A 12,774-nucleotide genomic window follows, 5' to 3' on the forward strand; every position below is an offset into this window, starting at 1 on the left:
CATCACAAGGTAAAAAGAGTATGATGATCCTTGGTATCACCCTTCTGGCCTTTTCCACTGTTTTAACCCCAGCAGCAGAAGCATAAACTTTCCAGCTGTGTGAAGGACTCAGAACTGAGCCAGAGCAATCCCCAAACCAGCTGAAGTTAGTCTGTTAGCATTGTGCAGGCTGAAAGCTTTAAATAATCATTTCCAGTCATACCTTCTGGTCACTTCCCTTTAGTGTACAGTTTCCACCTCCAAGTTCTTCTCTTACACCCTGAGAGGCTGGCCCAGAACTAACCTAGGAGACTCCACTTGGGTGAGTAATTGTCATTAGCCTCCCTTTAGTCTCTTAAGCATCTCTCCTGTTTAGGGCTGAAGTCTAGTTCTATACGATTTCAAGTAAAACTCCCATCCGCAAGTCACTCATCCATTCATCCAACCTTATCTAGTTAGTTAGGAAAATGGGGAATCGTATTGACAAGATCATTATCCTTAAGCGATTTGGAGCCTAGTAGGGAAATTAAAATGTCCACATGCAATTGTCATACTCTGAGACAAGTGCCTATCAGGTAGGGTTGCAGATAAAATACAGGACACCCAGTTAAACTTGCATGGTTTATTTGTTAAATCTGATAACCCTACCACCGGGGAAAGTGTTGGGTGCAAGGGAACACAGATAAGGAGGACCAGGGAAGTCTTCCTAGAAGCACTGCAATTGAGGCCAACACGAGAGGGGTTAAGTCAGAAGAGTTGCAGGATAGGGGAGGGCTCTGTGAAGACAGAGAATAGCACGTGTGAAGGCCCTGACTTGAGAGCCGCCCCAGGAAATCCAGGGGCCTGAGGTTCAGGATGTGGGAATGTGGAGGGTGGAGGAGTATGTCAGGGGAGGGGAGACTGGAGACGTGATGAAGTCCTGCCATGGAATGTGGATGGTATCCCAAGCACAACGGGCCAGCCATTGTAGGACTTGAAGTGGCAGAGTGACATAAGATACACATTTGAGAAAAATCCTTCTGGCTGGAGTGTAGTGACTGATTAGAAGAGGGAGTCTGGAGACAGGAGAAGGCGGAGCGGTGTTTGCTGCAGTAAAGGTAGTGAGTGATGGCGGTGGCTGTGAGGAAGAGAGAGGAATGGATGAGCTACTTAGAGGATGGATGGGTAGATGTGGGAGATGAGGGAAGAGAAAGGTCGCACATGAAGATGGTTCCACTCAGTGGGACAGGAGAGGTAGGGAGAAGTGGGTACTGCGATGCCATTTGCCTGTTTGCCTCAGACCGGCTCCCTGCATTTCCACTGTTCTGCTCCATGTCACAGGACTGATCCTGCAAACCCCATTCCTTGCCAACTCTTTTCCAGGTAGGTTCAGCCAATGGAAAACATTGGCCAGAGGTTGGAGGGCAGGGGGATGGGAGAAGGCAATGTACTTTCCCCTCGCCCTCCACTCTCTGTTCGGGCAGCTGCAGCAGGGCTGGTGGCCGCTTTGCTCTGAGTGGCTGCCCCACCAGGAAGCCACTCCCTCTGTGCCTCCAGCTACTGCCTGGCAGCTGTGGCAACACCACTTCCTTCTTTGCCCCCCAGCCCAGCAGTGGGGTGGGTGTGATTTCCTCCGCTGTGACTCTCTGGGATGTCTCACCATCCCATTTGGCCTTTTAGCTTTTTCATCACCATATGAAATTTGTCGTATTGAACTGCCTGTCACGGGCTGTTTTTCTGAGTGGACATTAAGTAATGTGGACGTGTTGGATATGAGGTGCCTTATGAGACATTTAAATGGAGACGTTTTACAGGGAGTCATATATAGATTGAAAGGTGCAGAGAGTGGTCTTAGATGGAGACAGACTTAGCTGGTAATTGAAACTAGGAGAGAGGATGAGGTCCTTCAGGGAGATGGCATAGAGGATGAAGAGCAGACAGCCTAATACAGAGCCCCGAGAAATACCCCAAGGAAAATCAGCTCAGCAAGACACTGGGAGGGTGCCGAGAGACAGAAAGCTGTCAGGAGGGTTGGGTGGTGCAGAAGCCAAGGGAAGAGATTTTCAAGACAGAGACGTTGTTGAAGATCTAACTCGGCTTGGCGGTCACATAGATAAGGATTGAGGAGTAGTCCCCTGGACTTGTCAATGGAGAAACCATAGGGGGCTTCAAGGAGATCAGTTTCATGAGAGTAGTGGGACAGAAACCAGATCGCAGTGTAGATAGGAGGGGAGCAATGCGGGGCAAGTCAGGAAATTGATGACAAAGGGAAAGAAGGAAGGAGTGGATGAAGGACAGGAGAATAGAATGGAAGAGGGCATTTCCTTGTGGCTCTTTATCTCTGGCTGGGAGGGGCCAACAGAGAAGGAGAGCGTGAAGATGTAGGAAGAGAGGGTGGCATCCCGAGCCCAAGGAGGACTGGCCCCTGTCTTCAGCTCCCACCAGCTGGATGTTCCTTTTCTCTAGCTTTCCACATAGGCTGTGGATGTTGCCCCTTGCCTCCTTGGATCAGCTGCCATTGATTCGTTCGTCCTTTTCTTATTTCTCAGCACATCTGGGTAATAAGTTATGTGAAGACAAACAAATCAGCACTGATGGTTAATTTTCTTGAAAAATCCCCCAGGCAGGTACCATTTTGGAGAACTACATATTGTGCCTCAAAAAGCCAAAGTAGCCCATTTTTCCTCTCTCATTGGGAGAGATTGCTGTTTCTTGTAGAACCCAATGAAGAGGGTGACTCGCACTTAGGAATAACGTTGCTTGAAAAGTGCAAAAGGTGAGGTAGTTTGGCTATGTGGGGTCTCTGAGACCTGAGACTTCCTGAGAGATGGCAGACTCACAGCTCCCATTTCCATCTGAACCTGGGCTATGAGCTCATCAAATGAGATGGTAAATAAAGTCACTGACATGGTTTAAAGCATAATTTTGTTCTCTCTTTTTCACTCAGAGCAAATTTAATGGAATTTGTATACAACATATGGATGAAATATCCATACAATGGGGCTTGACCGTATCTTCATGATTCCCCTTCCCTTTTCTACATCTGACCCCTTTAGCCCTGCAGACTTAAACCCACACCATCAATCCACTCAGTCGGTCCACTGAGCATCTCTTCCTCCTTCGCATCTGGTTGTTGTCGTCACCTTGTTCTCCACTACCTCCTCCTGCAGTAGCTGTTAGGTCCAGGGAGCTTGGTTCATGGTGAGCAAGTAACTGTCAACTCCATGGACAGGTGGAAGCGACTTGGCAGCTGGAATGAGCCCACCCTGAGTTAATTATACCAGTGGGGGTCAAGGAGAATGGGGATGCAGATGGTCTGCAGAGTCCCGGCAGTTCTGAGACACATGCTCCTGGATCCACACGTTGCTCCATATCGAGGCTTGCCTTTCTTTCTTCTCTCTCTTGACTGCATCCACGTTTCTGCTCTCCTTGTCCCTTTAGGGGAGGGAGGCCAGTACCAGCCCAGGTGTAGTCCCCAAATGCTTCCTACTTCCAGGCCCTTCGCAGACTTGTATATCCACTTGCTTGGGTTGCCCTGGCATTCGTGATAACAAGTTGAGTGGTTTCTGCCCTAGGCTCTCTTTTCTGGCATCCTTCCTTGCTGAAATGTCAGAGGAGGCCATTTAGAGTGCATAACCACCAGTTGACCCGAGAGCTGGACCCGGGCAATCAGAGACTCCTCACCCCCTCCCCTGACCTTGGAATATACATTCTGCCCACCGTTCCCACAGTGGGAACCATGTTCAAGGACTCAGCCTTGAGAGAGTAATGTGTTCTTGAAACCATGTGGACAGTATAGTGACTGAACCCTGTTAAGGTCTCTGTGTAAACTCAAGATTCTGGTGGGTGGGTGCTGAGATCTATTCGTCTTTCAGCTGACCAAGGCAAGCCTTGTAAGCAGGTTCCCTTGCTTGTTAAAACTGCCACTGACTAGTCTGGAGCGGGCTGCCTCTTTCTTCAGTCTCTCGTTGCCCTCTGTGTATAGGGGCCAGTTTTCACACCAGCATATAATCTTAATGCTTTGTTTTCTTCCAAGTATGTACAAATCAAATAATGCTTTTGTGATGAAAATTATACAACATTATGCAGAGAACCAAACATACTTTCAATTACATCTTTGATGTACTTATTAGTTGGTGTTAAATTGACATATTTCTTCACCCGTGTTCTTTGGACTGTTTTCTTCATTCATGTCTGTTTTTCTTCAGATGATTTTCTAGTAATTTATACAAATATGTGGATCTGGATAAACTAATATATTTTACTCTCAATTTCAGGTTACATCCTTTGCTGTCCAACAATCATTGGAGTGCTGTTTTCAATATGTCCATACAGGGATTCAAAATAACAAAAATGCTTTTGAAAAATAATGTTGTAGGTTGACAGAGTGGTTTATAAATTATAGAATATGCTTATGCTCTTAATTATTCATCACAACACTGCTTATCATGGCTGGAATTGCTGCTACCCCTGTGGGGTGAGCTGGGGGCTGGCTGTAGCCAGGCCAGGGTCCTGACTGGGCCACATACCTTTTATGCCCCAGCTAGTAACAGGGGCTTGTGTTCATGGGGGTAGCAGGGCTCCAAGAGGGAGAGTAGAATCATCATGGGACCTAGCTCTGAACTGGCACACCATTGTTTCTGCTGCCTTCTATTGGCAGTGGCATGTCACCTAACTTCAAGGGTGGGGAAATCAACTCTGCCTCTTGATGAGAGAAGTTGGAATGTCACATTGCAAAGAGTGAGGACACAAGGAGTCAACCTGGAGCCATTTTTGCAATTTGGGATGTGGCTTGGTGCCTTCCTCAAGGAGGTCGTCCAAAACCATTTTTCAAACATCCAAGGTTCCTATAAATCTCCACCTCTGGTTTGGCGGCCCCTAAAAATTCCCAGTCAGTTTTGGTAAGGGGACACTTGGTGACAGTATTGTCTTTCGAAATGAGTAGTTCTGTTATCGACATTACGTTGCTCCCCATACATTATTTATAAGGTTTCCCTGTTTGTATGTGCAAAATATTTCTGTGTATATTTTGAGAAATAAATTGTACAGGCCTCTTTTTTATCTTTCACACACCCTAGAGATGTTACAGAGGCAGTCAAAATGTCCAAATATTTGAGAAATTGGAACAATCAAGAGTTTCCTGTATGGAATGCTGTTAACGATGGCAATTCCTGCTACAGTACCTTTCATCTGAGACACTTAGGGTCTGTTAACAGATTAAAAGTAGTAGAAGATGCCGGTCGAGAGAATTTTTTTTTTCATCAGACCAATAAAATAATATTTATTATTCATCAAGAGATTTATATAAAAATCTAGTTCTTTAGGTAAGCAGAAATGTTTTAAAAAGTAGAATGCACCAACTGGCCTCAGCAGATATTTTCATCCTCAAAGTGACCATCACCTCATTTCAACCTAACAAACTAAAACATTTTGGAAAATTACAAGCCAGATGATTGTATCATTTCCATCTTTAAGAATGAAGAGAAATTAATATATGCCACACACATGCATTCATCCTAAGGAACTGGTCAGAATTACTGCTACTGAAGAGAAGACAGGAAATGAAGACTTCTTGGAGAGGGTGGTGGACTTCCATACCTCTTAAATAGACTTTGATGAATTGATCTTGTTTCGACAATAGTTGATGCTTTCAGCAGTTCCTTTATCCTCTCACTCAAATCGATCTAAATTTCTGAGGAGTTCAGAATGAATATTTTCATGGGTTAGCTTTCCAAACTGTTGACTGGATGAGCAAATACAAAGGCAATCCTCAAGTTTCTTCTGAACAACTTCAGGCAGTATCAAGCAAATCAAAGCACAAAGCCATGGTAGTTGAAGCTCCCCACTCCCTTCTTTCGATTTCCCCTTATAAAAGGCATACTGGACATGCTGAAAAGTCTAAATAACTCAACAGGTCCTCAGAGTCCTCTGACACTTTATATTTGCATGTGTTGTTCAGAATATGTTGAGAGTCAGTTCATTCCTTCCAGTACCCAAATTTCTCTTACAAGCAAAGTTTTGATAGTTTTACTACCTGAAGCTACATTTTAAGAAATGATGTTTTAGGTGTTCCAATTTTAGGAGAAGTTACAATTAAAAACACTATCCATGTAAACATCATAGTCAGGAAGCAATTTGTATGGAACAGTATATCCTCTGATTTGATTTACTTTTTCCCATTGCCTTATTTGGAAGATGTTAGTAAATCTCCATATCAAAACAATCTGGAGTTTCTTGCATTTCCCAGAAGATCAGAATTGAAATGACAGGTAGTAGAAGCATAGAAAAAAATGCCATCCTTGAGATTCCATTACGATTACTTAAAATCACAGATAATTCAGATTATCCTGAAAGACATTCTTTCTGCTTGATTTTTCTTTGGCCCATTCAATATATGCCCCACACAAATCCACACTTTCTGGTTTGTGCCCAGTTTTCATATTAGACAGAGCCTGCTGCTTGGATTCTTTGTAAAATTCAATTTTTCGACTAGAAAGAACAATCCAGGAAGTAGACCAGTTTTTCCTTAGTTTCTTTCCTCCATCTGCAATTTTAGCTTTTTGAAGATAACCTTCTTTTTCAACCATCAGTTGTTCCAGTGGAGGAATGACATCTTTCAAGACATGCTGTGAATGATTCCTTCTGTGCCGGGATACAGGTTCAGTGACCTTCCCAACATCGGTGAGGATCATGGATTTACTTTGGCTCAGCCTGCTGTGATGGCTGTTGGCATTTTTGATTCTCATTTGCACAGCTCCAGTGCCTTGGCGGGTGGGATTCAGTGTTTCCACAGAGGTATCAGAATTTGTAGACTTCTGCATATTACAATGTTATCCACACACTACAGCCATAACTTTTGCAGTTCGAGGTGCCACAACAAAACGGACAGAGATTTATTTTTCCTTCTTCACAATCTCATGGATAGAAAATTCAGGTTCGTCCGTACGGTACATCTGGGCAACCTCGGACTACGAATTTTTTTTCTGGCACCCTATCGCTTAGAGGAAGCACTGCAAGGCTATGCCTTAGCATGTCCGATTGGCCGGAAGCACTACTCCGAGAGAATTTTCATTATCTTGTGCTCTGTAAACTTGGATTGTCATTGGTTTGAATGGGCCTGAAAATGCATTTTTATTACTAGGGGCATAGAAGCCTCTAGCGGTATTCTTAATAAAGCAAGGTGAGTTATAAGAAATCTGAGTTATAAGCAATCATCTGATGGAGGGTCAATGTACCACACTCCATTTGAAGCAAAATACAATGTAAAAGTCTTACCATGGAAGAATATCTTTATATGATCTTTAAAAAATATATACTTCAAGAAAAATAAAGACATGACACCATATTCAGTTTAAAGTCAGTGACTTATAAGCAAAACAAAGCAAAGCAAAGACAGTCTGATTAAGGCCGTTGCATTGTTCTGGCATTTTTTAGGTCTCACCCATTTGTGTGGCCTTTTTAGAACCTAAAATTCTAGGGCACAGAGAACTTCATCTTGACATAGGACTGAGCAAATGCACGGAGCGTTTCTCAATAAATAGGCATTAAATTCTAAGTCCAGAAGGAGCCTTGAGATGCCCTCTCTTTACTCCTTGGTAGAACTGTTTTAACCAGCCCCCCAAAAACAGATTTTTTTCTTTAAACCTCAAAATTCACAGATTCCACAATCAGAACTTACTTCTCATATTGCCTTGTGGTCTGCTCTGGGCATCTGTCGAATGATGTAAACTCTGCGTGGGAACCCTGGCCTACCCTCCAGGCCCACCGTTTGGGCTGCTGTGGTGCCATGCTGTGCTCAGGGACCTTCTTCTTTGGAGGTCTGGGCTCCAGTGAGCCTTGTTCATGTTCTTTTATGGAACCTTGGGTGCTTGACCACTCTGACCCTCAGTCTCATTTGCAGGCTCTCGGGAGGATTAAAAGACCTCATGTGATACCCAAGTGACTGAGGCAGAGTAGGCTCGGGATGAATCTTTGCCTCGTTTTCATTAGCTGCGGAGAAGAGGATGACCCTAGGGATGAGCTACGTGGACTCCAGCTTGGTGCCTCTCCAACTTTAATATGGGTATGCCTCTCTTGTGGATCTTGTTAAATGCAGGCTGTAATTCAGTAGTTCTGCGTGGGGCCTGGATTCTGTGCTTCTAACGAGCTCCTAGGTGACAGTGACCCTGAGAGCAAGGGTCCAGCTCCTGCCTTTCTCCCTTCTTTCTGGAAGAGCAGGACGTCTGCCCCCCAAGGAGGAGAAAACATCCGCAACGTGACTACTAGTAACCAGCTTCCCTCACAGGCAAGGGACCTTTACCACTGCTCCCTACCATTTTGTCTGAGGCGCGGCAAGCCAAAACACTGACATGCTGAGGTTTGCAGCAAAGAGGAGGTTTATTCACAAGGCAGCCAAGCGAGGAAGTGACGTGACAATAGGTCTCAAATCCGCCTCCCCAAAGGCAAGGGGCTTGGGGTATCTATGGGATAAAGAATAAAGAAGCAGGGCAGTATGAGGCATGGGGAGCATGAGGAAAGGTGATTGGAAAAAGGTGTGCTCATCATTGTTCTGAGCTGGCGTAACTAGGCTACGGGGCTCAGGCTGTAGTTTTCAGCCCTCTGATGGCAGGAGGTCAAAAGGCACTGGCCCAGGTGGAAGATCGGTGGTCCTCTCCAGTCTTAACCAGCTCAGCCTAACTAGACACAGCTGATTCCAAGTTCCTGGACAATACCCGGGGCAAACATCTTATTGCTTATGCTACATGCTATTTGGAGGACGTGCAAGTGTTCAAGCTACCTTGAGGGGTGAAGACAGGATTTGACTAATCCTTACACATGGTTTCACCTCCAGATGAGCAGAAGAGGCCTGTAGGCTGAATCTGGCTCCTGGCACCTGGAATTGGAGGCAGATGGTTTAAAAACAGGCTCTCCCACCCTCTGTGTGATCTTAGGTAGATAGACTATTGAACCTTCCTGTGCCTGTTTCTCCACCAGCAGCATGGGGACACTCAGAGTCCCTCTCTTGGGGGCTGTTATGAGGGTTCAGTGAGATACAGATGCGTGCACAGGCACACGGGAGACACCCAGTGTGTGTTAGCTTCGTGCTTACTTTTATTAGGAGACCAGTATTGTTAGAAGATTTCTGGTTTGGACCACAAATTAGATAGGTGGTCATTACTATAGTTTATGCAACAGCAATTCACATTACCATTTGCAAAAAAGCAGTTGGTTGTCCAGTGAGGATTATAAACATCCATTTACCATGAGCTACTGAACAGATACTTTACACAGTAACTACTTCAAGTACTATTTAAGATCAATTCTCTATGTTGTCTTAAGCAGTTGTTAACCCCCAATTTCGTGAATAGTACCAAGTAAGTCACTTGAACATCAGCTAGAGCAATCTGTTTCACTTAGCAAGCCTAAAGCTATAGTTCAACAATTTTATTTACTGTTCTATGACATAAATTACTCTCAACAGCTATGCCCTGGATAAGTAATCAGCTAAAGCTAGTTTGACTGACCAAATCTGATTTACTGAGTTAATAAGCCAGTTGATTTAGAAAGGTCTAATGTATATTTCTCATCCATTCAGCATTAAACTGTTTCCCATGCCTAAAATGTCTTTTTTCCCATTCGTACATATCCAAATTCCTACTTCTGTGCCATAGGGCTTGGCTGAACTACACCTGCCTTTAGTGAAACTTTTCTCACCTGCACAATTGGAGATAATTTTAGTCTCTTCAAGACTCCCACGGGGTTACCTCTGTTGTGACACTTGACGATTTGGTGGTATATTTTATTTTATTTTATTTTATTTTAAATAGCCTCCAGTTACTCTGTGCACATCAAACAGTAAATGCTTTCTCCTAGTAAAGGTGCATAACAATTTTCTGAACTCTTCTGCTCTGGGCAAGATTCATAAATACACCAGGCAAACATAGTGAAAGAGGAGACAGTACTTGTGTTATATTCAGTTGGGTCTTGATACCTAAGTGTGACTCTTAACCAAGGATTATGCAGTAATTAAGGACACAGGTTAAAGTTGTTTAGAGTGTGTCCTAAAGTCTCACTGGCAGAATTTAAATCTCTACTCTGGAAATTGTAGACCTGAGACAAATTACTTCCCTAAACTTCATTTCCTACATCTGAGAAAGATAATAGTATCTACCTTGTAGTAGACTGAATAGTACCATTGCCCCCAAATGTCCACCTTCTAATCCCCAGAACCTGTGAATGTCACCTTAAATGGCAGAAGGGACTTTGCCAATGGGATGAAAGTAAGGGTTTTGAGATGGGGAGATTCCTCTGGACTACCTGGATGGACCCAGATGTAACCACTGGTGTTCTCGTAAGAGAGAGGCAGAGGGAGTTTTTACTCCAAAGAGAATGTGATGATGAAGTTGGGGTTGGATTGATGTGGCCAGAAGTCAAGGAATGCTGTCAAGGAAACAGATTCTCCCTTAGAGCCTCTAGAAGGTGGATGGACGGCCTTGTCAACTCCTGGTTCCAGCCCAGGGAAACTGGTTTTGGACCTCTGTCTTCCAGAACCATAAGAGAATGAGTGTGTTTTGTTTTACACAAGCTCATTGGTAGTAATTTGTTACAGCAGCCATAGGGAACTAATGCGTACCTCATAGGAACTATTTCTCCAATTAAAATGTGTGACTGGAAACACACTTGGTGGCATGTCTGACACACGGTAGGTATGCTACCATGGGTAGTTCTTGGAAACTAAAGCCTTGGTTTTTGAGGAATCATCAAAACCAGTACAATGGTTGCCATGTTTCTCCTTGTTCATCCTGGTGACAAACCTGTAGAGAGAGCTCCATCCTTTCCCACAGGACGCCCAACCCTAGTACTTACAGGGAAGAGGTTATGTCTCACTTCAGGCACCTACCTCTTTTCCTTTATACTTTTTTTTCATTAATCTTCATCCAACTGGCCTTTCTAAGTTAAAAAACAAACAAACAAAACAAAACCATTTCTCAATGGATTCAGATACTACCCAAGTGAGTATTTCAACCATGTTCTTGTTCTTCCGGGTCTCATCACCAGAAATTTCTGAGATGAAATCCTCTCTAGTTTCTAGGATAAGTCATTTTCTAATTTCTCCCTTCTCTAGTTCACAGTCTTGTCAGTTTAGTCCCTTCCCTAACCACAACATCTATTAAGGTGACACAGCAAAGTGATGAAAGTCTCGACGGTCTGGTTTTCATCCTGGGTTTCTGCCCCCTACTTACTGTGTGGCATTAGACAAGCTATTCAACCCCTCTGGGCCTCAGTTTCCCCAAAAAAAGGTGAATATTATGAACATTACCTACCTATAGGGTTGCCATTATGAGGATTAAGTGAGTTAATATTTGCTAAGCACTTAGAATATTACTTGTTACAGTCTAAGCACTACAGTTGTGCTTGTTAATAATAATAAATGCAATTCCAAGCGTATAACTTACTCAACTTTCTGTCACAACTTTGAAGTGTTGGTCTATCTGTTGGCCAGCATTGCAGGTAAATGAGTCGAGGCATGGGCTGAGGCATTGCTACCAGTGACTGTTGTGTTCCCAGAACTAGGAAGAGCCGTGTGAATAGGTAGTGGTTCTACTTGGAGACGGGGCAGACTGGAAAATGACAGCCCTGGGAAGCAGGTGTGGTGTCCATAGGTTTAGTGTCAGAGCTGCTGCCTGCTGAAGCACCGATGCCGGCCTAAGCCGTAAATGAGGGGGGCTGGGACAAACAGGAGCAGAATAGAAAGGGAAAACAGGGGAAGAACGGAAAAAGATAGCCTAGGGAGGAGGTGTGGTGTCCATAGCTTCGGGGTCAGAGGTGCTGCCTGCTGCAGCACCGATGACACCCGAAGCCGTAAATGGGGTGCTGGGGAAAAGAGGGGCAGAATGGAAAGGGAAAACAGGGGCAGAACGGAAAACGGTAGCCTGGGAAGGAGGTGTGGTGTCCATAGCTTTGGGGTGAGATGGGCTGCCTGCCTGATCTGAGAAAAGCGAGTGACAGTGAGAAAGCTTCTCCCTAGCTGCTAACTCTTCTCAAGGTCTAGCAGGCACTGAACACTGGCCGGCTGAGCCTGGGTGTTGACATTGCATTGTACGTGTCACAGAGCAAGGGCGGGCGGGTCAGGGGGTGGGCTGGGGGCCCCATGCAAGCCCAGCCCCTGGAGAAACCCGGCCCGAGGGCAAAGAGCCCGACCCCTTCTGGACTTTCTAGCAGCTGGGACTTGTCGCTGTGGGTGGCAGGTGTTTGGCACCGGATGGGCCACCATGCAGAGACTGTTGGGGACTGTGGAAGCCTTCTCCTCCAGAGCTCACCCTGCCTGGGCACCAGCTCTGCAGGCCCCTCAGCCCTGGGTATGTATCGGCCAGCCCTTCCCCGCAACGGGGCCCAGAGGCCAGAGCCTGCCCAGAGCTGAGTGCAGGAGGCACCCAGAACGTGCCAGGCTGTGGCCCGCCTCCTCCGTGGACCTCCCCAGCTTGTCCGCGAGCCCTGGAGACAGGAGCGCCTTCTCCAGGGCTGCTGAGCTGCCAGCATCACCATGAGCCAGGCGGTGAAGGTGTCTGAGCAGGGGATGCAGAGCCCTGACCCGACTGGATGCTGCACCCCACGATGTCCCTTCCTGGCAGGTATGTTCTTTTTCTTCACTTGTTTTTCGAAATTTGGTAAAAGAACATTTAAACCTTCGACTGTTCTTCAGGGTATACAGATGGTAGTGGCTTAGCCGGGATTTGAAGCAAGCCTGTGTGATTCCAGAGCTCGTGCTCTGGACTCTGGTGCCTCCTTATCATATATGCTTCATGTGTTACTTTTTCTTTTTTTTCTTGAAGTCCT

General features: G+C 45.3%; 1 protein-coding gene across 1 annotated transcript; it reads right to left on the reverse strand.

The window, feature by feature from the left end:
- Positions 1 to 5,475: 5,475 nt before the first annotated feature.
- LOC113613063 (rho GTPase-activating protein 15-like) lies at positions 5,476 to 6,788 on the reverse strand. The gene is made up of 2 exons (XM_027093489.1): positions 6,306 to 6,788; positions 5,476 to 5,650 (listed from the first exon to the last, which is right to left on the reverse strand). Exons 1-2 carry the CDS (start codon positions 6,777 to 6,779, stop codon positions 5,633 to 5,635), a joined length of 492 nt encoding a protein of 163 aa, XP_026949290.1. The 5' UTR covers positions 6,780 to 6,788; the 3' UTR covers positions 5,476 to 5,632.
- Between the last annotated feature and the right edge of the window lie 5,986 nt (positions 6,789 to 12,774).

This window comes from Aethalodelphis obliquidens, unplaced genomic scaffold, assembly GCF_003676395.1.
Source record: "Aethalodelphis obliquidens isolate GAN/ISIS:26980383/991018 unplaced genomic scaffold, ASM367639v1 scaffold84, whole genome shotgun sequence".
Taxonomy (NCBI): Eukaryota; Metazoa; Chordata; class Mammalia; order Artiodactyla; family Delphinidae; genus Aethalodelphis; species Aethalodelphis obliquidens.